A 26,900-nucleotide genomic window follows, 5' to 3' on the forward strand; every position below is an offset into this window, starting at 1 on the left:
GGTGACAGTGCTACACATTGTGTCACGCTTCCCCCCAGGAAACAAACCTCTTACTCAAAAAAAAAATAATCCATTTTATGCACCAATACTACAGCAAACACCAGCCCTATATGAATCAGCAGGCCAGAAATGTCAACACCCTGCAATTCCTTGAAAAAAAGCTGGCAGTGGCAGATATGACTCCCCTGAAGCCATCTCCACGGCCACACCCCTCAGACTGATTCATGGGCCAACACGCCTCAGACGTTCTTCCTGCTACGTGAATGGACATGGGGCTTTGATCTTCGCCAGTCCCATTCAGCAGCCCCGTGCACTACCGCTTTGATTGGGTGATATTTTTGAAATGTAGGTCCCCAGGCCACATGGGAGATACCACTAAATTTGGTCCAGGAGAATCTGTAGCTGATTTCAAGGACATCAGAGATTCCAAATAGGTCTACTATAAGGTATAATACCTATTAATGCCAGTCACATGTTATTTGGGCATTTGGAAGGTGTCGCTCGGGATGAAACCGAAGATATTAATCATTCTGCTTGCGCTTACTCCAATCTGTCGGAATTATTGCTTCCTGGTAAGTTGTCCCGATTTTCTAAAATTTTACTGTGTTGGTCATGCAACTTCCTCGCGTCAAATTATGCTTTAATTCACGGCTGAGCTACCATAAGAGACAGCGATCTGTTGGATCCATGGGGAGTTTTATTCAGAACATTTTATTCAGAACATTTTCAAAGAAAAACCATCCCCGTCTCAAGACGATGGTCCTCTTCAGTGAGGTGATTAACTGTCAGATGCCTGAAGCTGAGAGCTGATTGCAGACATGAGGTACAGACAGTCCACAACCAATTTATGGAACTTAAAACCCTTTTATATAAATATACAGATATACACAATAAATATACAAAAATATACAGAAGATCTATATACTCTAATGTATTAAAGAGCACATAATCGTCAAACATTTTGTATGTTGTCGTAAAATCTGACAACTGATAATTTATATTTTGTTTATATGCTTGAGGTATATACAAACCTGAGTGAATCGTGCACTTAATTAACTCAGAGTGCATGCTGTACTGATGGTTCATGTGCAAAGTTTGTAGATGCTTAAACATAGTACATAACTCACAATTTGTGTCATTGTGGTGAGCAGTCCTCTCCTTACGCTGAGAAAGTTGCACAGTTAGAGTGGGGTTGCAGTGATAAGTACCGTTTGGCTCTCTGTGCTCCTATGCCGTCCATGTTTGGCTCTGTGTGGAGGCGCTGGAAGTAGATCGCCCCACGTATACAACATTCCCTATTCAAGTTTCCATCCTCGTTTTAGTTTGACTGGATCGCCGGTGCACCTAAAATGAAAAGCAGGCTCTTTCTCAGTGAGGCGCCTCGCACCGTCCCAGCACACAGGGAGCCCTGAGATGGTGACCTACTTGCAGTTCTCGGTGAAATGAACTACATTACGCTGCGTAACGGTTCAAGGTCTGACCCCGTCCAGCTCGGCACTTCTGAAGGGAAGAAATTCCTCACCGTTACACAGCTGATATCCCACTATCAGCTCATAGCTGAGTGGGAGGAAGCAGATACTGCCTGCTGGCTGGTGTGACAGGATCGGTAATCGTGAGAGGAAGTGGAACCCCATCTGAATGAAAAGACACATACAGGTCTGGAAGACGACTTAAAAAATGACTCAATTTTGAGCCTACGTAGCCTTGAAGACTGTAAAGTTCTGTAGGCCTACCGCTTCATGAAGAAGTGGGGAATTTTAGTCCAAACTTTAATTTAATTTAATTTAATTTAATTTAATTTAATTTAATGTTAGCATTTTTCTTTGGCTTTTAAGTAGCATGTAGGGTTTGGAATATATACATATATATATATATATATATATATATATATATATATATATATATATATACACACACACACACACACACACACACACATATGAATAGGTATATAAAAGGTTCTTTGAATTTTGTGTGATTGTAGGCTATTAATTGTTCAGGCTGCAATACATCAATAAATTTAATTTTACACTTGCCACATGCACAGGCAGTTGCCTGAACAATGAGGTATTTCTTTCAAATACGGGCTGATGCACACTGGAATCCAAACAAACAAAAGGGACCTTATACTATTTCTGGACTTTGTACCCCTGTTCCGTTTAGGACACGAGTTTTCCATCTCTGAGATTTGGCGGGAGTATCTCGATGTGACTGAGGTCTTTCCCACGACATTCCCATGTTTTCCCCTGCGCCCGCGCAGCCGCGAGGAGCGCTGCCTGCCACGGAATGCGCTCGCGAGCGCGCTTCCCCTTGCGCGTTCCAGAAGCGGGCCGCTGGTTGGAGCGCGCTGGATTGTCGCGGGCACGTACAGAGGGAGGGGGGACCGGTCTGTGTGTTTGGAGAGGGAGAGCAAAGGAGGAGTGAAGGGAAAGGAAAGGAAACGTTGGAAAAGGGGGAATGATGGCGCTGACAAGTTTGGGAGTGTGATTCGAGGGAAGAGCACTTAACCGGCGCTCCAAGACGCAAAACCAGGCGGTTGGAGGTGAAGCGCTTAAAATGTTTTCAATATCTACAACTTGTTTACTGTTGTTTTCTTTGCTTGTGGCTTAATTAACTTATCCAGAAGTAAATGCCCGATGCGCTAAAGAGACTTATTTGAAACAAAAGATCTTTTAAAATGATGGTTCTGTTTTCAGCTTAGGGATCGTTGCGGACACCGATTGTGCTTGTGGATATTTTTCCTACAATTGTTTCGGAAAACGGACAGTATATTTGCTGTCTGGATGTTCCTCTTATGACAATAGTCATCTCGCTAGCTCCATAGCTAACTAGTGCGGGACACCTAATTTCATTTAAGGGGTTTTCGGGAAATGTGCCTTGGTGGAATGATTATATGGAGAATATGAAGTTGTAATAGTAACTGCGAACGTAACTTTGATTTCCCATTGTAATGACCGCAATTGTTAAGAACGCGCTTATTTCCTTAAGTGAATCGTATTCGGAAGTATGCGCTCAAAATAAGCCGCGATCCTGCAAATTGATTGGGCAGGAGAAATAGAGTCTTTCTGTATACTGTTGATAATAAGCTGTCTTTGTGGTTGGTTTGGTACTTTCTTTTTAGATGCACGCAGTCTGTGTAATCTGAGGAAAGCGCCGGGACTAGTTCATGGCAGAGCTCAAGTAGGAAAACGGACTGCGCATCAAACTACAACGGAACGGGAAACCGAGTTTTGAATCCAGTTTTTTTTTGCCATATACCCAAACAGCCTGAACTTGTTCTTTTACTTAGTTGTTCTTTTTCATCTCCGAAAATGATGAAGGCTGAGTGCAAAAACGACCGATCATTGAGGAGCGCTTCCCCTCACAGAAACGCGTACAAATCGGACTTTCATGCTATTAAATGTTCTTTTGACGGAACGAAACCCGACAGGGCTAACAAGTCCTATGCAAATGGCTCTAGCGAAACTCGCGAGGACGCCAGGGGGAGATCATTCGGAAACAGAGTCCATAAAATAAAGAACATATTCCTGCAGATGGATGGCCAGCAGCAGGAAACGCAAGAGGCAAAAGTGTCGTTAAAAAGTGACATGTCCCAGGTTTCTCCACCGAAGCTGCAGTTTGCAGGTAGCACACACAGAACGGGTCTGGGCAGTGTCACCAGCCCAGAGCCCCTGGCTTCAGACAAAACCACCAAGGGGGAAGATGTCGAGATTGACAAAGTTGCTCTGGCTGAGAAGTTTTCTGTGACCAGGAAGCTGTTTGAGAGAGGCCTTAAAGACCCGCCACCCACAGAGAAATATTCCCCAAACAAGGTGGTGGGCCGGGCCACACTGGGCAGCATGTCTGATGAAGCAAAGAGTCCTAGGAGGTCTTTTGGCTCCATGGACGGCAGTGTTGATGGCAATAAACTGGAGCAGAGCACCACGGCACCGAGCAAAGGTATGCTGGAGGAAAAGGACAGTGGGGAGGAAGCGAAGCAGGTGACGAGGTCACCCCTAAATGCGGGACCTATTTCCAGGAGGCTGGAGAACTTCATGGTGGACAGTGACAATGAGGAATCAAACCACAGGGTGACGGGCAGGGGACCAGATAACCCCCTCAAGATGATAAATGCCTCTGAGCGCTCATTGTCTTCGGTCCCATCTAGCGAAGAGTCTCCTAAAAGGACCTCCCCTGGTGTTGGCAGTCCCCTTAGAAGCCCTCCTCTGCTAAATGATGTTTTTTGTAAATCTGTTACATCCCCTGTTGGGTTCAAGCCTTATAGTCCACCAACATCCCCCACTGGAGCCAAGCCTTCCAGTGTACCAACATCCCCCACTGGAGCCAAGGCTTCTAGTCCACCAACAAAGGATCATAAAGAGAGTCCCATATTTGACCGTTCAGACCAAGCTATGGATGGGCACGTCATCCAGAGCCCTACAAGGCAAAAGCCAACGGGACAGGCCTCTTTAGTGGATCCAGCTGGTCAGGGAACGGTCCGGGCAGAGCTTGTGGTTGTCCAGAACGAGTCATCCGAGAGCGACGAGATTGAAGATGATGTGTTTGAGGATCAAAAAGAAGAGCGGTCAAAGGAGCCAAGGGCAGACTCTTCAAAAGGGAGTCCGTGTGCGGCACCTGTAAAACCCCCATCAGCAGTGGAGACGAGCGGGGAGCTGACAACTACACAGGCGAGGCACGTGGCTCAGGAGAAGAAGGTTGGAGTTGGTGGCCAGCTACCGGGGTCAGGATGGGGAGCAGAGAGCCAGGTGCTGCCTGAATCACCTGGTCAAAAGGTGGACTGCAGGGAGCCGGGCGAGCCCAGGAAGGAGGAGATCGAGCCGGAGGAGCCGGCTGACCGCAGCTTAAAGGACGGAGGGTCACCCACCGTTTACGGGATCGAGAACGCGGCCTTTGTTGACGACCGGGACACGGACCAGGAGCACCATGAGGAGGACGAGCCCACAGAGGAGTACGAGGAGGTGCCAGGCCTGTCCGATGAGGAGGAGCAGTGTCCTCAGAGGAAGATCAGGTTCTCTACTGCACCAATTCGGGTATGTATCCTTTTGAAGAATTCGCTTATCTTTTTTTTTTTTTTTTTTTTTTAAAGATCTTGACTTTCCAGGCTTGACGCAAGTCGATGTGCACAGAGATCTTTTGTAAAACAGATTATATCTTGTTTCCTGTTACAGCTGGAGTCCTTTACCTGCAGGTTTTATGCTCAGGGAGGCTTTGTCAAACAAGTCTATATTGGCTGGATCTGGGTGGCTGTATTTTAATTTTACTTTCTCAGCAGCACAGTTTGGGCCGAGAAGATCAGATGATTTTGACAAATTATTTACTGGACATGTGTTGGCATTTTGGCCAGTGAGCATGACAGTGGCGTTGCCAAGTTCTAGTACCAGTATAACTCATAAAAAAGTGACATTGCTTTTGTGCTTTACACTGGATCTGAGTGAGTCATAGATTGCCAAAATGTTCAGAGGAAGGTCTTTTATTTCTGGAAGTATTATAGCCATCCCTGTCCTTAACCTAGTTTTTCTTCATACATGTCAAGAGTAGAACTAGGGCACAGCCTAGCCAACAACTGTATGACTCAATAGAGGAGTGCCATTGTCAAACGGGGACGGCTTGCTGATGAGATGGATGTACCGGATTTACTCCTTAACTAACTGGTAGAAACTTAGATAAACTAGCTTTAATTATCCATTGAAAAGCATTACCATAAAATATGCTTGAATGTAATTGACTTGCTGTTTGACTGCTGAAGTCAGTCAGTTCCAGGTGGACAAAAGGCTTGGCTTTAACTGTAAACAGTAGCATTTCTGAATCCATGATGTCACCTCCCCACCCTGACACCATCAGAGAAACGCAAACATAGTGCTGGTTCTGTCATTGTATCTATCCAGCGGTAGGACTGTGACTGTAGAGAACAGGCCGCATGAGTAACGCGCTTGTTGACCCGTCCATGTTTAATGAAAGCTGAGGCCACTCATGCAGACAGTCTGTCAATAGCACAGGGCCGTCCGGTCCCTTGGCCAGGGGTCCTGGGAGAGGTTGGTGTTCACTGCTCTGGGAGCAGGCTAAAGAACATGTGGAAGTTGCTTGTGGTGGAGCAGATATGCTTCATCTGCCTCACTGGATCCTTATCCAGGGCTAAACCGCAGAGACTCTGCTCACAGTCTGTTGGACTCCCATTTCCTTCATTTGCAGATACATGGTGGACATTGCTAGTTAAATTCAAATCAGTGGGTTAGATTTACTGCTTTTGTGCAGTGGTACTTATTTACCAGCTTATCTGGAAGGTTGGTTAATCACTGGATGTGTTCATAAGGACACCTGTGTACTGCTGGTCTTAGATGTGTTGGCGTCAGACCCTGTGTTTTGGTGACTTCCTCGGAATTTGGACCCTCACGTGCTTTTATCATCTCAGGGTGAAGCAGAGGGAGAAAGCTGAGATGATGTCGGGGCTCGATGTTGGTGTTTTTGTTTCTGTGTAACAACATCTAGATCTCCAGTGTGGAAGCTCTTTTATTTTCTCACCGCTGTCTACGAAGGTGCGATGTAAATTTGAGTTCCTGTGAGAACCTGTTGCTGTCTTCTTTCATACTGGTGTCCTTCATAGTTTTAAATGGAGCAGTTTTGTTCATAAACCTGTGCTTCTACCGCACCCTAACTAGGCAGGCTTTGGTGGTGTGGGGTTGATGTGTTATTTTGTAACGCTGTGCCTGTGATCAGAACTTTATCAGTTCAAACCCCGTGGTTGGCAGAGTGATCCCACCATTGGGCCCTTCAGCAAGGCCCTAACTCCAATTGCTCCAGAAACTGTCTGACCCCCCTATCTCAAGTCTACGTTAACTTGGATAGAAGCATCTGCTAAATGACTAAACGGGTTGTTGCTCGTTTTTCCTTGTCTGGATATGTCTTCCCATTTTGTGAGCATCACTGCGACGCCTCATAGCGACAGACAGTTCTTGAAGGAGCCTCGACGTTCTCGGTCTCCTCCTTGCTGTACCGTCTCTCTCCTTTTTTCTGGCCTCTTCCGGAAGCTTCCTGCAGCTGACTGAAGGGTAGTGTTATTTCAGGCTCCTCCCTGAGCAATAAAAGGAGGGACGAGGAGCGGTATTTCAGTTAAGCTGTACGGGTTGCCCTAGTGGACTACTTCCTGAAGTAGGACCTGAGAGTGACCTCATGGACCTCCCAGAAGTTGCGTGAGGGGTCACGCCTGGGTTGGGATGTGAGCAGCTGTTCGCCTTGAATGGTCAGGGCTCAGAATAACCTCCCACAAGTGTCCAGTGTCCCACTGAAAGTGACCACTGGCCCTTCATTCTTTTCATTGTCTTTTTTTTCCTACAACCCACTGTATTCTAACCAATAGGAAGTAACTAAATATGTTTGTTTTAAGCCCTGAAAGATGCTAAAGTGCTTGATGGAGGACCCTGGAGCAGTTTGGTTCGGTACCGTCTGCGTGGTCCAGATCCCCCACCAGTCGAGCCGTCCCCTCCCCTCCCTGTCCCTCTCTAGCGCAGCCGTGTGGCCCAGCCAGGTCTCTCTCAGGGGCTGCTTCACTGTGTCACGTGACACATTCTGGCAGAACTAGGTCTCCCAGAAACCGAGGCTTTGGGAGGAGAGCCTTGCTGAAGAAGGGCCCTCTTTGTGCCGTTCGGGGACTGGGAGGGGGGGATCGGCCCTCTATTTGGGTCCGGCCTCGTCACCTGCACGACGCGCCGCCCTTGCTGGTGCAGGCATGGATGAATCCTGCCCTTTCAGATGGCAAAGATGCCAAGTCGTTAACTCTTACTACGTGGCTGCTGTCGTGGGATGGAGCAGAGGCTGGTGCAGCCTGTCTTTCATCGATCCCACATCGCTTTTTCTTTGTTTCACTTCCCTCTTTTCTGTGAGAGTATCACTTGTGTCTGCTTGCAGACAGCCTCCATGTGGTCTGGAGGTCCATCTCAGTTACAATTTCTTCATTTATCAGATGCCTTTGTCCAAAAAAAAAAATGTACAAATTAAAGCAGCATCAGGCAGACATTCCCTGAAGCAGTTAGGAGATAAGTGCCTTGCCCGACGATGAAATTACTGCCAGCCCTGGGATTTGATCTAATGACCTTCTGATTATGGACGCAGCGTCCCGACCACCTGAGGTTCATACTGCCTCACCCCCGTCTCCTATAGCCGTGTGAGGTTCTCTGGTCATGTTTTCACCTGTGCCGGGGGTTGGTGGGTTAGGCCAGAGAAACGGCCCGTGATCTTGCCTCTGCAGCAGTTTTTGTCCAGGGGCAGGAAGCCGTTTAACCGTCAAGAAGCACGTTAAAGAGAGAACTGCAGAGCAAACTGAGTAGGTGTGTGAATCTGTCTCTGGAAATGTGTTAATTAAACTTTAATTCAACTGAATGTGTGTGTTTTTTCTGTCTGTTTAATCATTCCATGAAGAAATGCACACACTCGATAAATTAATAATTGGTGAGTCCCGACTCTCGGTTTGTGTGTCCAAGGTCACTCTGGCCTAGAAGGCTGTTAGTAAATCTCACCTATCGCACGAGTGAGGGCTTCTGGGGGGGGGTTAATCATTACTAGTTCCTGCACCTGCCCCCCCCCCCCCCCCCCGCCCCGGCCCTATCCTCCCTATGCCCAGGCATCTCTCAGTGGCCGTGATCTTTCTGGGCCACCGTGCGTGTAAAGAAGGCACTGGTGGGATTTACTCAGTTTGCTCTTTGAGTGCCAATCTCAAATTAGGAAGCCATACTTTCCAAAAAAATAAAACAATCTCCAGCCTGATTTCACACTCTGCTCTGTGTGGGTTATGTGTTGCTATGCTTTTGTTGTCCCTTTTTTAAGGGGTTTTAATGTTATCAGTCTTCAGCATGGCACCCCCCACCCATCTCACTGCATGGCCCTTTCTCTGTGTCCCTGTGCCCCCGCCCTGATGAAACCCGGATTTCTGTGTGTGCCTTGTGGCCCCTGGCCCTTGTTATTCTTCGGCGCCGTGCTTTCCACTCTCCCGTCTTTTCCGGAGGCCGGTGGAATGTGTCAGGCCCAAATTCCACGCCCTCTGTAATCAGAGAATCGGTGCCAAGACCTGAGCTCCTCCCCGGCACCTGGGTAAACTTTACTCCTCTGTTCTCCATTGACCCCATTCAGAGTTTCTCCTCCTCTCTCAAGCACATTGCCCTCTGCATCCTTCCAAATTCATTTGTGTGGAATACTTTTGAAATATGGATTGTGAGATTAGTCCCACCCCCGGGGTGCTGAGAGTGGAGAGTGGGGCCCCACACACCACTACAGGGGCGTGTCACTTCCTGGATGGGTGGTTTAGTCACCGCTTTGCGAAACCTGTCCAACCTGTATCTCGGTGCCGAGGGTATCTGCTTACGCCTTGTACACGCCCGCTCAAGGCTTCACTCCCCCACCATTAACGCGTGACTTTCCCACCCCTGCACCGGCATGTCTGATTCAGCCCCTGCTGGGGAAATGCTGTCAGTATTATTTTTCTCACACAGGCTTTTTTAAACAAATAACCTTCACTCAGTTATGCACTTGTGGAAGGAAGAGCTGGTAAAAAAAAACACGTTGCCCTGATTATTGCTATTTACTCTGTTGAGCTAGGAGCCGTATTTAGGGCAGCATAAACTGTCAACGATTTAAAACTTATTTTAAGGTGGATCTTTACTGTGATTTAAGGTTAAGTATCTTCCTTCAAGGTTAAAGTAGGTGTGCTTGGATTGCAATCCTCTGCTCCAATGTAAGGCTTCTGTCCTCTGTCATTTTTTCCCTGTCCCCTGCATCAAATTCTGTGGTTTTCGGGAAATATGGCCGGTCTTCCTTTCTATTTCTGCAGCCCTGAGTATCTTGGCATGGCGCCCCCGTCCTGATTACAGTGCGATCCCAGGCCGGCCTCTCCTCTGCTCCTTGCAGCCTGTTTTGATTTGTGGCCTTTGGGGGGGGCAGCTCGCGGTATGAAATTCTCCCACTCTTGAGTCTTCCCAAAAGCTCCCGGCATGGGAGGCGGGCAGAGGATGAGTTTTCCCCCTACTAGAGGAAGAGGAGTGACATAAATAAAATGACTGTTCCCTCCATCAGTGTATGCAGGCTGAGCTTGTGTGTGTCGTAGAAGCTAAAGTTCCTTTTAGTCACGGTTGTCGGAACAAAAAACAAAAACCGGCTGCCTCCCGCATATCCCAGGACTCTCACCAGTCGGCAGGAGGGATTTCTCACGTGGGAAGATTTTTTACCTTGAGGCTTTTGAAATGTCTCGTAGGATAACGCCACAGCCTACTCAACTAGTCAGCTTGTGAGACCCCCCCCCCCCCAAACAGCTATTGGACCGGACCGTTTGTCCTGTGATTATGCACCGGCTGTGTGTATAACAGGCTAGGTATTAGATTTCGGTGAATAAAAGCACATTGTTCAAGGTCGCTGGAGCGTTTCGTCATCAGATTTTTAGCAAGGGGGGGGGAAAAATGGTTCAGAGAAAATGCAGGCGTTAACTCTGCTCTGTCTTCAAGATGACCGCACATCTCAAGCCCATGTTTGTTGTGGCTGTGGATGACTTCGTAATTTTATTTCTTGGGTTTGCAGACCAGATGGTTTATTCCTTTTAAAACCCGCTAATACACAGCTGAAGCAGCATTAAATTAAGAATGGTTAACTATTAAAAAGAAGTAATTCACTACAAGAATCTGGAGTATATTAGCCTGGTGATAGCAGGGGTGTGCAGTCTGTCCATGACACTGAAGCTCCTGTTTTTAATGTTAATGACTGATTTCAGCGTATCAGCATGGCTCCTGAGTCTTGTCTGCTCTCAGTGACAAACTGCTACTCTGGTTTGCAGGAGACACCCAGTAGCACTGAATGAATGGGAATAAATTGGACTTCATTAAAATTTCTCTATGAAGCTATACACTGTTTGTAACAAGAATAGCTTGACTTTAATTTGCATATATTATATAGGAATTACTTTCAAAAATAAGCCATGGCAGAAAATAAATAGCAAATTGGCAATTTTTTGCCTTAATAGATTTTTTTATTCTGAATTCAAACTCTGAGCTTATCTACTGATTATATACTGATCAGTTTCTTGTACGACTGCCTGTGGATCCGGGTGCAGCGTGTATGCATTGTGTACACAATACTACATTCAGCGTTAGCCGTCTTCCTACGTGCTACGTTCAGCGTTATCCGTCTTCCTATGTGCTACGTTCAGCGTTATCCGTCTTCCTATGTGCTACGTTCAGCGTTAGCCGTCTTCCTACGTGCTACGTTCAGCGTTAGCCGTCTTCCTACGTGCTACGTTCAGCGTTAGCCGTCTTCCTACGTGCTACGTTCAGCGTTAGCCGTCTTCCTACGTGCTACGTTCAGCGTTAGCCGTCTTACTACGTGCTACGTTCAGCGTTATCCGTCTTACTATGTGCTACGTTCAGCGTTATCCGTCTTCCTACGTGCTACGTTCAGCGTTAGCCGTCTTACTACGTGCTACGTTCAGCGTTAGCCGTCTTCCTACGTGCTACGTTCAGCTTTTGCCGTCTTCCTACGTGCTACGTTCAGCGTTAGCCGTCTTCCTACGTGCTACGTTCAGCTTTTGCCGTCTTCCTACGTGCTACGTTCAGCTTTTGCCTTCTGTATCATGTATCACCTGTATCATGCTCTCTGCTGCAGCCTCGCCTTCCTGTAGTTTTCCATGATCTCAGTTCAGTCTGACTTTGGTGTTGTGTAGCTTTTGCATTTCCCCAAGTTTGAGTGAGGAGCAGGTCAGGCAGGGCCCCTCCCGTCTTTCAAGTTCTCACACGCTCTCGGCTCACAAAACCTCACATTGCATTACCCGGACTCGGCATGTTTACTGTATTACATCACCGGGCCCTACATGCTTCTAGAGGCACCATACAGGCTGTTCACGTCAACGTGATTATGTCTGGCATTCAAAAAACAATAATAAATAGAACAGGGTAATTGTACGTTCCACTTCCAACATCTGCGGAGCACTCAGAAGCAGCAGCTTTCAACAAATTGTCTCAGCGAGGTGAAAACGAGTTCCCCCAGCTAGAGGCGCCCCTGGTGGCTCTGGGAAGCAGTGCGACATTGGAATGTGAACAATCTTTTTTTTTTTTTTTCTGGGGAATGAAAGGGCTGTTTCATACTCGATGGCCGCTTGGATCCTTACTCAGCAGCGGTGGTTTACCGCAGTAATGTGCGCTGAGTAACCCAGCGTCCCGCGCAGACAATCCGGCAGCTGTTAATTGAACTTGAGTCGCCCCTCTTGGGGGGTGGGTCAGCGTCTTGCTGTAATTCCTATTCTGTCTTGTGTGACTCTTGTCATACATTTTAATCTCGACTTGGCTGCCGCTGAGAATGGAATCCACAGAAAAGGGGCCATGGATGGAGAGTGTAGCTGTTTTTATTGATGCTACATGCAAGGGCCCAGTTAGAAATTTTGGTCCCGCTAGCAAAATAACCTCGGCCCCCTTGGCAGATGTTGCCACATTTTGTGGCCCGTGTAAAGTGCTGGGCCCCCTGAATCTGCCAGGGTATAGCTACCCGTCCCTCGCTACATGTGACCTCATTGTGGATATTAAACTGCTTACCTAAAATGTTTTGTTTATATCATTGGCTCAGGCTGTCAGTGGTTGTGCCTGCATCTCCCGTGCCTCCTACGTTAAATCTTGTGTGTGTTTCACACTTCGCTAAAGACCCTGTGTGCCCTCATGCAGAACGTCTCTAGCTGGGTAGAGCTCGCCATGGCCTGTGCTTCCTGTCTGCGCCGGCCTGCTCCGCTGAGGCGTGACAACAAGCTCTGGAATGGCCGTGGGCCTAATGTAGCTGGCGGCCCCATAGAACCACACACTGTGAGGGTGGGTGGTGTTCATGGGGGGGGGGGGGGGGGGCTGTTGTACTGTGGGTAGACATCCATTCCAGTGGGTTTAATCATGTGTTAGGGACAAGCACAGGCAATTTCCATGGTTTCAAAGTCAGTTTTATTATTGCTAGGACAGCACAGTAAACTCCTGGCAGATATTACATCATTCAGGGTAGCCAAATGGATGTATAGACAGTTTTTGTTATTTTTTATTTAAAAGGTTTTTATTCAGTGTTCAGTTTTCAGCTTAGTGGTGGTAATTGCTAAAGGATTTTGTTTTGATTTTATTTACCATTTTTTTTGAGGCAGGTTAACTGCAAGGGTCAAATGATCCCAGAGCTGGTGGCTGATGGGAGTTGTAGTTTTCTTTCTTATCTGAGAATTGGAACCAAGGAATTGTTCCTGAGGGGATGGTCCCTTGTTACATCTGTATTTTGTGTATTAAGAAGTTTTTTTTTGCTATAGTAAGAACCTATTTAAGATAAGAGTTTGGGGGTTGGTTGGTTCTGGGTGGGGGCTGAATCCCCATGCCATAATTAGTGGCCATGTCTCCCACCCTAGGTGTAGGTTTGTGAATTCCTCCAGGGATTCTTCCTCATTGAGTTTTCTTTTCTTATTACCTTCCACTGCATTTGGGGAAAAGAAATCATTGTCACTGCATCACCTCATCCATGTCAGAATTTTGTAAGTATGTAACTGTAAGTCCACTAAATCATTCGTAGACATATTGGAATTTGCTGTTATATCTGCCCTAGAGATGCAGATCAAGGAAGTTGAGTGTTTAAATCATTTTTATGTAGATGGGGTTGTGAATGAGGGAGGGGTGACTTTTGGGGGTGGGGGACTCATGAATTTCTTGTTTAATGGGGATTTCTGTGTTCTGAGTTAAGCGTGACATAGCTGTAAAACACGTGCAGATGGGTAGTTAATATTGTCTGAAACGGCTGAGGTGTAGAACTTGTCGATCCTCTGCATCTATCTGGCACAGATTCATGTGTTTTGCTCCCAGCTGTGGCCTCCTTTACTGCAGTGTTCTCGTTTGCTCCTAACAGAGGGACAGCCTACCCAAACTTCTGGTGAACTTCCCTTCTTGTGGTTAGCCCCTCAGTAGTGGGCCACAGTTATGTGTGTTAAGGACTGGACATAGATCATTCACCAACAGCAGCACTTCTTGCTACCAAGCAGCAAGATGGGCAGCCAAGACCATGTGATAATCTGTTCTTAGGCTTATTAATTTCTGAGCTTTTGACATTGTGGGGTCTTTCAATGGTGTATATCATGGTCTTGTGTTTTCACCAGTAGTGACTGAACTATGCCTAGTTGCCTGGGGGGGGAGCGGAGACAAGCCATAGCAACTTTCCACATTATAACAGTAAAATAGGAACATTGTGGTATGCCGTAGTAATGGTTCACATGGCAACCATGTTCAAAAACTCTAAGATGGAATCAGGCGTAGATAGATACCTAAATTTGGTGAGGTCTGTCACCATCCTTTCTGCTTGCTGGTCTTCACATGTGCTTGCTGTCTGTTGGCTTTGTGGCCGCAAGGTAGGTGTGGGTGCCATTTTAAATCTCATACCAGTGGCCTTGCCCCCCCCCCCCCCCCCCCCACAGGTGTACAGTACGTACTCCAATGAGGACTATGACCGGCGCAACGACGAGGTGGACCCTGTGGCGGCATCTGCCGAGTATGAGCTTGAGAAGAGGGTGGAGAAGATGGATGTGTTTCCTGTGGAGATTGTAAAAGGTGCGTCAGTTTCTTGTGGTTATTCCATTCACGTGTCCTTTGCTTTAGTGTTTCCTAATCCAGTCCTCAGGGACCCTTAGGGGAGCTGGGAGAGAGCAAAAAGGTGGACTGTGTGGTATGACGGCGGAAAGGAGCAAAAATGTGGACCACCTGGGAGGGAGCAAAAAGGTGGACTGTGTGGTATGACGGCGGAAAGGAGCAAAAATGTGGACCACCTGGGAGGGAGCAAAAACGTGGACCCTCTGGCAGGGAGCTGGGAGGGAACAGAAATGTGGACCGTCTGGCAGGGAGCTGGGAGGGAGCAAAAACGTGGACCCTCTGGCAGGGAGCTGGGAGGGAGCAGAAACGTGGACTGTCTGGCAGGGAGCTGGGAGGGAGCAGAAACGTGGACCGTCTGGCAGGGAGCTGGGAGGGAGCAGAAACGTGGACTATCTGGCAGGGAGTTGGGAGGGAGCAGAAACGTGGACTGTCTGGCAGGGAGCTGGGAGGGAGCAGAAACGTGGACTGTCTGGCAGGGAGCTGGGAGGGAGCAGAAACGTGGACTGTCTGGCAGGGAGCTGGGAGGGAGCAGAAACGTGGACTGTCTGGCAGGGAGCTGGGAGGGAGCAGAAACGTGGACTGTCTGGCAGGGAGATGGGAGGGAGCAGAAACGTGGACTGTCTGGCAGGGAGTTGGGAGGGAGCAGAAACGTGGACTGTCTGGCAGGGAGCTGGGAGGGAGCAGAAACGTGGACTGTCTGGCAGGGAGCTGGGAGGGAGCAGAAACGTGGACTGTCTGGCAGGGAGCTGGGAGGGAGCAGAAACGTGGACTGTCTGGCAGGGAGCTGGGAGGTAGAAAAAACGTGAATCGTCTGGGAGAGAGCTGGGAGGGAGCAGAAATGTGGTCCCTAAAAACGGGGTTGGGAAACGCTGCTCTACCAGGATATCCTAGATGATGACCCATGTGATACTCTTTCTTGCATGCAGGGGACAAAGGCCTTGGTATCAGCATCATTGGAATGGGAGTGGGGGCAGACCAAGGCCTGGAGAAACTGGGCATCTTTGTCAAGACCATAACAGATGGTGGGGCAGCAGAGAAGGATGGACGGTAGGGAGAATCTCTCAGACGCTTTCTAACTTCCTGCTCTTGGCTCAGTGTGGGGTTTAAAAAAGCTGGTATCTAACCTGCATTCAGAGTAACACCTTTTGTGTCTTCAAGGATCCAGGTCAATGACCAGATCGTGGAAGTGGATGGCATTAGCCTGGTTGGGGTCACGCAGTTCTTCGCCGCTACAGTGCTGAAGAACACCAAAGGCACAGTGAAGTGAGTCTCAAACATGCATTTCCTAGCACCGCTTCTCCACTTTCGGCCATCCGAGTTGACTTAAAAGGCCAGTCCGTCAGGTTGCAGTAACAACAAGGGATAATAAGAAACGGAGAAACTACAGCCTCAGATGACATCAGATCCAGATCCAGACCTGCGCCCTATTGTCTGGCCGCATGCTCTGGAGAATTGCGATCCAGGCTAGCGGTGGATCTGTTCATTGTTTACTATAGCACACACCTAGCTTCTATTGTTTGGTTTCCCTGCCCTGCTTCCTCTGCCTCTGAAGACCAGGGAGTGTCATCAGCAGATGGGAAATGGGACCGCTGTCGCCCCGTTGGCTGTTTTGCACACTGACTCATAGGTCTCATCATGTGTAGCTTCCTGATTGGGCGGGAGAAGCCAGGGACGCAGAGTGAGGTGGCCCGGCTCATCAGTGAAACCCTGGAGCAGGAGAGGAACCAGCAGATGCACCTAGAAGATCTCTATGAGCAGTCTACAGAAGAAGTGAGCAACTGCACCTATCCACTGAGCAGAGGAACCTCTCCATGCCAGCCAATCCCAACAGTTACCAACAAATCACCGCTCGCCCCTTACCATCCAATCACATCTTGCCCCTTACAAACCAATGCTAGCATGCAGTTCACTCTCCGTAATTCCAAGTATGGAGTCAACAGCAAATAACTTTGGTCTCAAGTAGTCAGTAATACAAAAAAACTGTAGCCCTCAACTGCACATGTGCAATAGATCTCACAGCCTCTGGAAATGAAGTTTATGATCTCACGACCAGAGATGCAGGAGCTGTTGATGCATGTTGAGAAATAACAAACAGAAAGGTCACATGCAGGAAGTCTGAACATGTGTAGCAGAATCATTTCACCATAAAATTTTAAATCAGTGTTTCTCAACCCAGTCTACGGGGGTCCCTAGGCAGTCCTCATTTTTGCTCCCTCCCAGCTCCCAGCACATATGAACCATGTATTATGTGTCCTTTTTGGGCTGGGAATTGGGAGGAAGCAAAAATGTGGACTGTCTCTGGGTTCCTGGGGATGGGGCTGAGAGAAGGTAGTATGGTAGGTGTTCTTATGTATATAAAGTTCCTACTTAGGAGCCCATTAATAAACACTTTAGATGTTTTTTATTTGTTCTAGAAACAAGGTGAATGGTTGTCCATGATATTGACTTGAGTGTGGCCTGGGTTTGGACTGTGACTCCCTTTTCAGGATGAACACTATGATGATGAAGATGCTGACGAGGTCCTGGGGTCCAGCTTCTCGGGAAGGACAGTAGAAGTGTTTGACCTCCCTGAGAATGAGGACATGTTTTTGCCCTCCAACATGGATTCCACTCAGCTGGGCTTCAGGTTCAAAGAGGTGTGGTCTCTACACGAGTGGTTTTAGGACTGAAATGTGCATCATGATTATTGATGATAAATGATGTTCCCAGGCTTTTTTTGATATTCAGTTATTTCCGAATGTTTAATGCCTTTTTAATTAGATTGTCACGGGCATCAAGACATGTCACTACAAGATGGCATACCGTTACCTTTGTACTGTAGTGTTTTTTTTCTTCTTCAACAGCTTCAGCTGAAGCACAGCATAACCACAGCTGAGCTCATCCAAGTGAAGCAGAGGGTAGGTCATGCCGGAAGGCTGTTGATTTTCTAGAGTCTGGCTGTGATTTTCTCTAGAATTTTTTTTCGGGTAACACTTAAAGCAGTCACCGTAATGAATTACAGATTCATTATAATCCATTCATGAAGTTTTATAAACATAGCTCTAACTGTTTATAAAAAGACATAACACTTCATAGCCATTTTTGATGCATTCATTTAATGAATGGTCTATGAAGCTCTCATCTATAATGTACCATAGATACCTTCATAACACATTATAATGGTTAGTATAAGCCATTATCATGCATCATGATGGTATTTATTGGGCATTATAGATAGCTTCATAGAGCATTCATAATGCATAATAACTATGGCTATAATGTGTTATACCTCTTTATAGTTATAGCCGTATTTATACTAGTTTATGAATGCATTTTAATGTATTACGAAGGTATCTATAATGCATTATACATGAGTGCTTTAAGTGAAGTGTTACATTTTTTAAACACACGAAAGTATAAAAACATAATCAAAATTTTATATCTAAAAGCTGAGCACGCAGCCATACAGACACAATCGCATTTGGGTGACAAATTGCAGATTACATGTCTCCCAGCTGAGCTGAGAATTGCCTGCTCTGTAGTCTGCGGCTGTGTTATCCTTACGATGACACATTCATTTCTACAGTTTGATTGATAGTTGCATAGAGTCCTGTACTCTGTGTGAACTTCCTGTTTGTGATGTCCTGTTTTTCTCATCCTGTACAAGAACATCACAGTCTCATACCAATGGTATTATAATTCTGATTTTGTTTTTTATATTTTCATTTGAAATCTGGTTTAGTTTTCAGTATAGTTTTATTCGATTTTAAAGATGTTTCTGTTTAGTTTTGTTTTTGTAATTTTATTTCTAAATTGTCTAGGGATAGATTGAAAGTTGTGGAATTTCTCTGTGTCTAATCTTTAGAGAATCCTACTTCAATACACAGCGCACATTGTATACTAATATTCTCAATGTTTCAGGTATTATTAATGATTATCTAAGGGAAATATACTAGATTACATTCAAATGATTTCCATCAGGGGGGAAAGATAAACAAATTACTTTAGCTGAAGAGTATTAAAAACAAAGTGTTTTTCAGAAGCAATATTTAGCTTTGTGTTTTCGTGTCTTATTTCTGCTTGCGAAAACTTTTAGTTTAGTAACAGTAAATACCTTGCGCCGTACTGTGATTTCTTTCCTTTTGTATGGCTTTGTCTTCACCCCTGTGAATTGTGGATCTATGGTAAATTACAAACACCTATCTTTTGGTCGCCACTAAGCTGAGGATGTCGGAGGAACAGCAAGCGGCACAGGACTCCAGGCAAGCACAGCTGGAGCAGGACTTGGAGAAGAGCAAGGAGAGGGTCCAGAAGCTGGAGGAGTACTGGCTCGAGGCTCAGGCGCTGTGCAAGACGACCAACGAGAACCTGGTGGAGAGCCAGAATCAGTTTGAGACCCTGGAGAAGAAATACAACAAGGCCAAGAAATTGCTCAAGGACTACCAGCAGAAGTGAGTCCGCTATCCACCTCAATTTCAGCTGTTTAAAAACCCTGGAGACGGGCAATTAGAGCGTCGTGGATGTTCATGGAACTTTTGGCACTTCCCAAATTATTTTAGCCAGTTATGGACTTACCATGTTGGGCCCAGTATAATGTTTTTTTTTCTCAAAATACTTATGAGAAAGTGGTGCTGTTTTATGTTCAGGAGCTAGACAAAAAAGGGAATAGATCGCAACAAATGCGAAGTTTTGTAATGAGTGTTTTGACTTGCTGTAATATTGATCCGTCACATTACGTCATTTTCTTGTGGGTCTGCTGCATCAAAAACATTCTGGGCCTTCAAGAGTTGTGGAGTTTGTAATATTCATTATCTAACCCCCACCTTCCCAATAATACATTTGTTTGGAACGTTTGCTGTTTAATACACTTGTAATCAGATTGTCATGGTTGTTTTTTAAGCTGCGGTTACTGGTTTGCTTATTTTATGTTCTTGTCAAATAAAATTATTTTTCTTTATAAAAGTAAGATTTTGTATTCCAAAAACATTTTTCTAAAAACTGTTGCCAAAAAGTGGGGGAGGGAGAAGTCTTATATTTAGGCCAATATAGTACTTATTTTTATCCATGTAAAATGCTTCCATCCCATGTCTCCAGGGAGATTGATTTTGTGAAGAAGGAGGAAGAGCTTAAGAGAGCCCTGGATGAGAAGGAGAAGCATCACAAGGAGGAGCTGGACAGACTTCTGGAGCAGGTATGGCCAGATAAGTGGGTATTATGGTGAAACCAGGCGGAGGTGATGGTGGCGATGCAGTCAAACGTTGGTTAACAGAAACCTCTCCTTTCAGGTAGCAGAACTTGAGGCCAGAGCACCCACAGAGCGCATCCCGGAAGGTGTGGAAGAGAGTAAAAGCAGCTTGGAACCGGGAGACTTTGTTAGCAAAGCACAATCCACTGACACACTGCAGTCTGGTGAGCTCACTGGCCATCCCGTCTTTACAGTGCATGAGCTGGCAGCCTGCAGTGAGTGTGTTTTCTGTTAAGGGAATTTTAAAAACATTGCCACCCTGTCAACTGAAAATAAACATGCGTTAAAATACGGTATTTTAGAAAATCTACGTTTAACCGGCACCAGGAACCCCCGAAATGTTGTCCATGGTGTGTTTTGCTTAAATGAGATGCTCACGTGCACTTTTACAATGGCTGGTAGGGAGTTTTTGTGTCTGGACCGTATGTCTCTCCTCCTCAGACGCGGACTGGAATGATCTGGTTCCGGTGACAGAGAGGCTGGACACCAGTGCCCACCGGGCCCGAGCCCAGCTTTCCCAGAAGGCCAAACGGCAGCCTCCCTCTCGCAGCAAGCTAAGAGCGTCATTCACGTCGTCAACCACGCCGGCACAGGTCGGTTTGGAATGTTCCTTTGACAGATCAGAGCCTCGTTCCTCCTGGAATCGGAGGCCTCCTTTCGGTGCGTGCCAATCTCGGTGCATTCGCACGCTGATTGGACACGGACGTTGGCCCGTAACCATCTTCCCTCCATTTTGGTTTGCAGGAGGATGCTTGGGAGGAGGCCTCTGCTCCGCCCAGAAGGAGGCGTTCCATCCAGGAGAGCCTGTCGCTACCCGTAGCCATGCATTGCCCCGGGAACGGGCAGAAGGAGGAGGCACAGGAGGCGGTGGAGTATGCAGGGAGCCGGAGCGAACTCTCCAGCACCCCCTCGCTGCTGGGTGAGGGACTGCAGCCGAGAGCCAGCAGTGAGAGCAGCCCCAGTCTGTCGCCCCCCCAGGACGTGGCCTCCCCACATGCCGGTTTCCTGTCGAGCGTGAAGAAGGGCAAGGACACCAAAGGTACGGCTTCTGTCCGCATGATATCTGTTTGTATGATATCTGTTTGCCAAGCGACGTTTCCTCTCGGGGCTGTTTGCCACTAACCTGCTGAGGCTATTGCTACTCATCTTCATTCAAAGCATGGCGCCATAATTAGGTACGTGGAGATGTCGGTTTAAGCACCCATGTTGCACTTTGATCAAGTGGCCACTTCTGCAGTCAAGGGGCATTTTTGTATCACCAAAGCTTTTTGACCCTCAGGGGCCTTTGTACAATTATAAGTAATATGTAGCTATGGTTCACTGCACCTATAAAGAGATTACCCACCATTCCTCTATGTTTAGTCTAATTCACTCATTTACTTATTTGCTCATGAACAATTCTTTCTATTTTCAGAAGAGGTGAGCGATAGCTCCTCTGCAGGGAAACCAAAGAGAAGATTCCCAGATTTTGGGTACATTTCCTTTAACGCCTGATTTATTAAATTTTGCAGTGAGGGAAGGATTACGATTGACGTATGCTCCCCGCCAAAGCAACAAGCTTTGCATTGTTAGCACAGTACTTTATAAGCTGAGCTACAGGAGTGATTCTCTTAGCCTTTTAAATAAAATTGTCTTTTTATAACTGGGAGTCTCCGAATTTTGACAGAGGCCTTCGGAAATCTGGTGGCAAAGGGAAGAAACAGGACAAGGAAGCTCTGCGGGCATCCATTGGGAGCAGGTACCCTGTCCTTAGGCTCTCTGGCCATCACTGCCATGGTCAGCGCGCGCTGGTCCAGGCCTGACTGGTGACGGCTGATTTCCTGTTGCCTAGGGGATCTGCCGACTTGCTGGAGGAATCTGGCGGGAACCTTTCACCGGCAGGGTCTGTGTCCTCCATTCCTACCTGCATGCCTTTCTCCTGGTTCGGGGACAAAGATAAGGAAAGGGATGATGACCTGCCTTATGTACCCGTGGAGTACGGCAGCGAACTGAACCAGGACCGGAAGAACAAGGTGAATAATGCAGCTCTTTTCCACGTTCTCCTGTCAAACGGTCATTAAGAAGCTGGCCGGTCCACCACTGTGGCCGCAGAGGGTGTGTTAGCAGTTTGCGTGTCGCCCTTCGTCATTCCGGATGTCATACGGGGTAATGAAGGCCAGCAGCGGCGGTGCGGTTGCTCTGCGAGGGACCTCATGGCTCTGGGGCTGAAAGGTGATACAGGAGCGTGTGAGGTTCTCATGAGAGATAGGAGTGGAAGGACCTGGGTTTTTTTCAGCACCTCCCTCCAGAGACCAGCGGCGTTTTCTCAGGTTACGGGGGGGTGGACTCTGTATGGTTTGGCAAACCTGCTGTACCTGGAACAGGTCCAGCACCCATGATCATCATGAGAACTTCTCCTGCATCTTCAGAGCTGTTGCAGGTCGGTGCTTAAGTTGGCGGCTTAAGTTTCCGCGTGCGGACTGGATGTGTCCCTGCCTAAACAGAAGCTGTTTTTTTTGTATAGAAATACACTATACGGGCAAAAGTATAGGCACATACCTCTCAATCATTGAATTCAGGTGTTTCATTTAGACCTATTGCCACACTCTGGCTCAATGAACTGCAGAGTTCCAAACTTCCTCTGACATTAACCCCAGCACAAAATCTGAGAGCCGGGAACTTCATGGAACGAGCTTCCATGGCTAAGCAGCTGCATGCAAGCCTTACATTGAAAAGTGCAATGCCAAGCGTCAGATGGAGTGGTGTAAAGCACACCTCCACCGGACTCTGGAGCAGTGGAAACATGTTCTGTAGAGTGATGAATCACGCTTCTCTGCTTGGACGAGTCTGGGTTTGACAAATTCCTGGAGAATGTTACGTTTCTGACTGCATTGTGCCACCTGTAAAGTTTGGTGGAGGAGGGATAATGGTATGGGGTTGTTTTTCAGGGGTTGGGCCCCTTAGTTCCAGTGAAGGGAACTCTTAATGCTTCAGCATACCAAGACATTTTGGGCAATTCTATGATTCCAGCTTTGTGGGAACAGTTTGGGGGAAGGCCCTTTCTTATTCCAGCATTACTGTTCCCCAGTACACAAAACAAAGTTCATAACAACATGGTTGGACAGGTTTGATGTGGAAGACCTTGACTGGCCCACACAGATCTCTGACCTCAACCCCATCAAACACCTTTGGGATGAACTGGAATGGAGGTTGTGAGCCAGGCCTTCATGTCCAACATCAGTGCCTGACCTCAAAAATGCTCTAGAGCTCTAGCGCTAAAGTGATGCCTGTGGATTTATAAGGGATGTCATAAAAGTTCCTGTAGGTGTAAAGTTCGGGTATCACAATACTTTTGTCCATATAGTGTATCTCCTTGTGAATGAAGTCACAATGTTCAAATCTTAAATTGTTCGTCATGGTGTTTCTGTCAGGGAACCAAATGTTTCCGCTCTCGGCTAATAAAGCGTGCGGGTCAAGCGGGGGGGGGGGGGGGGGGCAGCCCCCATGCTCTGTCATAATGAAGGGGCATCCAGTAAAAACAAGCTCCAACTTGGACATCGGAGTTCTGTGAGGGATTCTCTGGCATCCCAGAAGCTCAGGAAGAAAATCATGTCCATTGGTTGACCATTCCAAGGACCTCTCAGTGTGATTTCTAGTCTGAACCATTTAGTTAAAAATTGATTATTGTTTGTTTTACGCTGCATGTGACCCGGTTCGGGGCGGGTGTGTAGATATGTGCCTTCCTGTGACATTTGTGTGAAAATTCTCCTGCACTTCATCTACACCCACATTCTTTTGTTTTGGTTTCTGTCCAGTCGGTTCATTCTATTTAGTGTCAGTAGGAGTGGGGGGCTCCCAGTCTCTTGATTTGACCTACATTGCCACATTATGTATCCAACCCTGGGCCCTTGCCATATTCTGCACCCCCCTTTGGGAGTAGACATGGTATGTTCCTAGAGTCTCTGTCCAGATAATACATCCCTTGTCTCCACTTGTTCCAGAGTTTGTCTGTCATAGACGATTCAAACGCTGGAAGTCCCAGTTCAGACTTGACTGGGCTAGTTGCAGAGCCCAGCTTTTCTGGGCGCTCGCACATTTTAACCTTCTCTTCCAATGAGGTGAGTGGTCGGCCCCTCCACACACCGACACATGGGCCGCCCCGGCACGGCCCGCACCATGCACCCAGCATGCCTTGCTCTGCTCGGCTGGCTTCATGCATGGCGTGGCATGGTGCATCCGAGGGAGGCTTTTCTGTAGTGCTGGCTGTCGGGGTGTCTTGGAAGCCTTGGAAGTGGTGCAGGCTTCCTCATCTGTGGAGAGTCCTGCTGCTGCCTTTCGCAAACCCCTGTGTATTAATTTGTGCTTTTAATGGGGAGGGTTGGGGTGGGGGGCATTCTCACTTTCTCATGCCTGCACGATGACGGTGTGTGTGTGATGCTTGTGAGGTAGCGCCTGAATTCTTCACTCTGACCACTGGGTGAAGATTTCAGGGCACTTTCAGATGATGCTGTGTGAGAGTGTGAGAGCATGGGGTGACCCCCCCCCCCCTTCTTTGGGTGGTGGTCTTCAGAAGCCACACATTTTAAGTGTTAACATTTCAAGCATGTCAGTAGTGGCTTAGAGCAGCTATAGTGCTGTTTGGGTTACAGTCCTCGCTTGCATATTAACCAAAGAGCCAGTTCACTCTTTATAATGTGCTGCCTGGTTTGTGAGAGACTCTGTGTTTGTCCTTCATTGCTCAATGGATCTCGGAAGGTCCGCCCCAGAAGTACATTCCAGTTTGGGTGTGGTTTCACATCTCCACATGCTGCCTGGGCTTGTCATTAGTCACATGGGCTGTGCGGAAAAGTGTGTGTTTTTCTGTTTGCAGACTCTGGACGATGACCCGCTCCCCCCGGGCAAGGAGCACCAATGGCAGAACAGGCTCATTTCCGAGTGGACGAATCAGCAGGTCTGCCTCTGGCTGATAAGCATGAACATGGAGCAGTACGCGGCCGAGTTCACAGCCAGGGGCATCGACGGGCAGCAGCTCCTGCATATGGACAGCGACAGGCTGAAGGTGAGGATACGTCCATATTTTCGCGGCAACAAAAGAATTGCTTTGGGGAGTCATCTTGGGAGACAAAGAATTCATTCTCACCGATAAGCCAGTAATGTGGTATGTATGGGGCCTTGACTTCCACGTAGTGGTGTGAAATCTGACGTGCTTGAATTTCACAGCTTGAGGTTTGTGTTGCCATCTCTGAGCCAGAAAGGCGGCCGCCGGAGGCCATTAGAAGCTGGAGTTTTAGTGACTGTACTTAATGACATGCCTCCGATTACTGACCCTCACCTCTGTTGCCAGGCCTTGGGCGTCTCAAGCCAGAGTGACCGCGCCTCTATCAAGAAGAGGGTGAAGGACATGAGAAAGGCCCTGGAGAAGATGGAGAAGCAGCGGGAGAAGGAGGCGAGGCGGAGCGGGAAGCTGGCCGCCAGCGGCGACACGCACTGCTGAGACCCAACAGCGACGCGCCAAAGCACTGACTGTCGGTGTTTCCCCACTGTCATCCCTGTCAGGTTAAGCTGCTGCATAACATGATGTCACCATCTTTACATTTTCACATCCCACTTCTGATTGGCCGGTACTGGAACCATGCATCGTCGGGCGCCCAATCAGTAACGCAACTTTAACTCGGTTTCGTTTATCTAGTTTAGGAACAATCAATGAACTGGTCATGAATACTGTAAGCTGGGATAAGCACGAGTTCTGCTATACATCCTCACACTTGAGCACTAGACGGCTAACCTGCAGATGATCCCCAACCTGGTGGCATTTCTGACTTGGAGTACACAAACAAAGCGTCACGTGTCCTGCTGCATCTGTCGCTCTAGCATTCCCCCCCGCCCCGGCATCCCACCCAGCCTACCATATGATTCATGAGCTGCTCACTTAACCGCTGCTCACTTAACGCGCTTGCTTATGAAACCACTTCATGCTCTGTACTTGCATGCAATGGGAGTGCCATGACTGCGGATCTCCTGCAGGGGGACGGGAGAATAGGCCTGTGTTAGTATGGTAGAGTCAGTCTTTCCTGCCTGAATCAAAGGTGTCAGGTTGTGTAAATGTTGGTTTATCGAGGGGAAGGTGCTTCACGTTTTAAAGGTACATCAAGCAACCATGAGATGCATGAATTTAACATCGGGATGATTTAAATGTTTTACTTCAGTCCAAGGTTGGGAAAAATTATACCTCATTCCTGAAGGCTTCGCAGGATTAGCTGACGCGTCACCATCTGCATCAGTGCTGAGCAAATACAGCTTTTTAAATGTTTTATATTGTATTTTTCAATGAATAACTTCTATAGCTATGTACAGAACTTTTGGTACAGGAATTTTGTACAGTTATTAAAAGCACTGTTGTCTTTTAAACTATGAAGGGTGATGAGGTTTTGCTGTATAATACTTTTTTATGCCTATTGGCCTAATAACTGCATAACTCAAAAGGGGAAAAAAAACTTTGTATCAGCAAAGTAGGGATCAACTTTTAAGTGTACATTTTCTACTGCGTAGAATAGCTAGTAGCACCAGATCATTTTTAAATACAAAAAATGCGTTTACAGGGTCTTGCTGCTTTCCCCGCTAATAGTACAGAGCTGTGGATTGGGGATAAAATGATTTCCTGTAGTCCAGTTTTTTAATTGGTATAATGGTACCCAAGAACGCACTTCTTTGTAAGGGTCCTTTGCTTGTACATGCATTGCCTTGTTGACAGAGATTGGATGTAAAGCCTTCTGTGGTATATCATGTGACCCTTCCTGACATTCCTCATTGGCCAATGCTGGTCACATGGTGAGCCTGACTGCAAATGACATTTCTAAGATTTCCTTTCCTGTCTTGTATAACTTGATCAAATGGATTATTGGACATTAACATGACATTTAGACAAAGGGAAATTCTAGTTCGATCCCTCCTGCAGATTCTGCAAATACCACCAGGATCATTTTTCCCTGTTTGTTGTATATGGTAGAACAAATAAAACTTCCACTGGTGTTCAGTACCATTTATGCTCAGTTTGTCAGACACGGCTACTGTTACCATGGTGT

At 47.2% G+C, this 26,900-nt stretch overlaps 1 protein-coding gene across 4 annotated transcripts; it reads left to right on the forward strand.

The window, feature by feature from the left end:
* The first annotated feature begins 251 nt into the window (after positions 1-251).
* LOC125710066 (neurabin-1-like) lies at positions 252-26,854 on the forward strand. 4 transcript variants are annotated; one of them, XM_048979251.1, is made up of 19 exons: positions 252-572; positions 3,122-5,030; positions 14,444-14,576; positions 15,542-15,662; positions 15,774-15,878; positions 16,259-16,385; positions 17,102-17,251; positions 17,459-17,512; positions 18,816-19,045; positions 19,689-19,785; positions 19,880-20,003; positions 20,281-20,432; positions 20,584-20,878; positions 21,254-21,311; positions 21,506-21,577; positions 21,671-21,851; positions 23,820-23,936; positions 24,689-24,877; positions 25,163-26,854. In XM_048979251.1, exons 2-19 carry the CDS (start codon positions 3,312-3,314, stop codon positions 25,310-25,312), a joined length of 4,074 nt encoding a protein of 1,357 aa, XP_048835208.1. In that variant the 5' UTR covers positions 252-572; positions 3,122-3,311; the 3' UTR covers positions 25,313-26,854. The 4 variants fall into 4 exon arrangements, with proteins under 4 accessions (XP_048835208.1, XP_048835209.1, XP_048835207.1 ...); XM_048979252.1 differs by lacking the exon at positions 252-572 and adding an exon at positions 2,363-2,542 and having other exon boundaries at positions 21,257-21,311; XM_048979250.1 differs by lacking the exon at positions 252-572 and adding an exon at positions 2,364-2,542.
* The last annotated feature ends 46 nt before the right edge of the window (positions 26,855-26,900 follow it).

The sequence above is a fragment of the Brienomyrus brachyistius genome, chromosome 16, assembly GCF_023856365.1.
Source record: "Brienomyrus brachyistius isolate T26 chromosome 16, BBRACH_0.4, whole genome shotgun sequence".
Classification (NCBI taxonomy): domain Eukaryota; kingdom Metazoa; phylum Chordata; class Actinopteri; order Osteoglossiformes; family Mormyridae; genus Brienomyrus; species Brienomyrus brachyistius.

What these genes read in the sequence shown, in the direction of transcription:
- LOC125710066 (XM_048979251.1), top strand. Translation starts at nt 3,312, where the DNA reads ATGATGAAGGCTGAGTGCAAAAACGACCGATCATTGAGGAGCGCTTCC. An exon ending in CTCAAGGACTACCAGCAGAA is followed by an intron (nt 19,046 to 19,688) that starts GTGAGTCCGCTA and finishes CCATGTCTCCAG; the next exon opens with GGAGATTGATTTTGTGAAGA. An exon ending in ACCAGGACCGGAAGAACAAG is followed by an intron (nt 21,852 to 23,819) that starts GTGAATAATGCA and finishes CACTTGTTCCAG; the next exon opens with AGTTTGTCTGTCATAGACGA.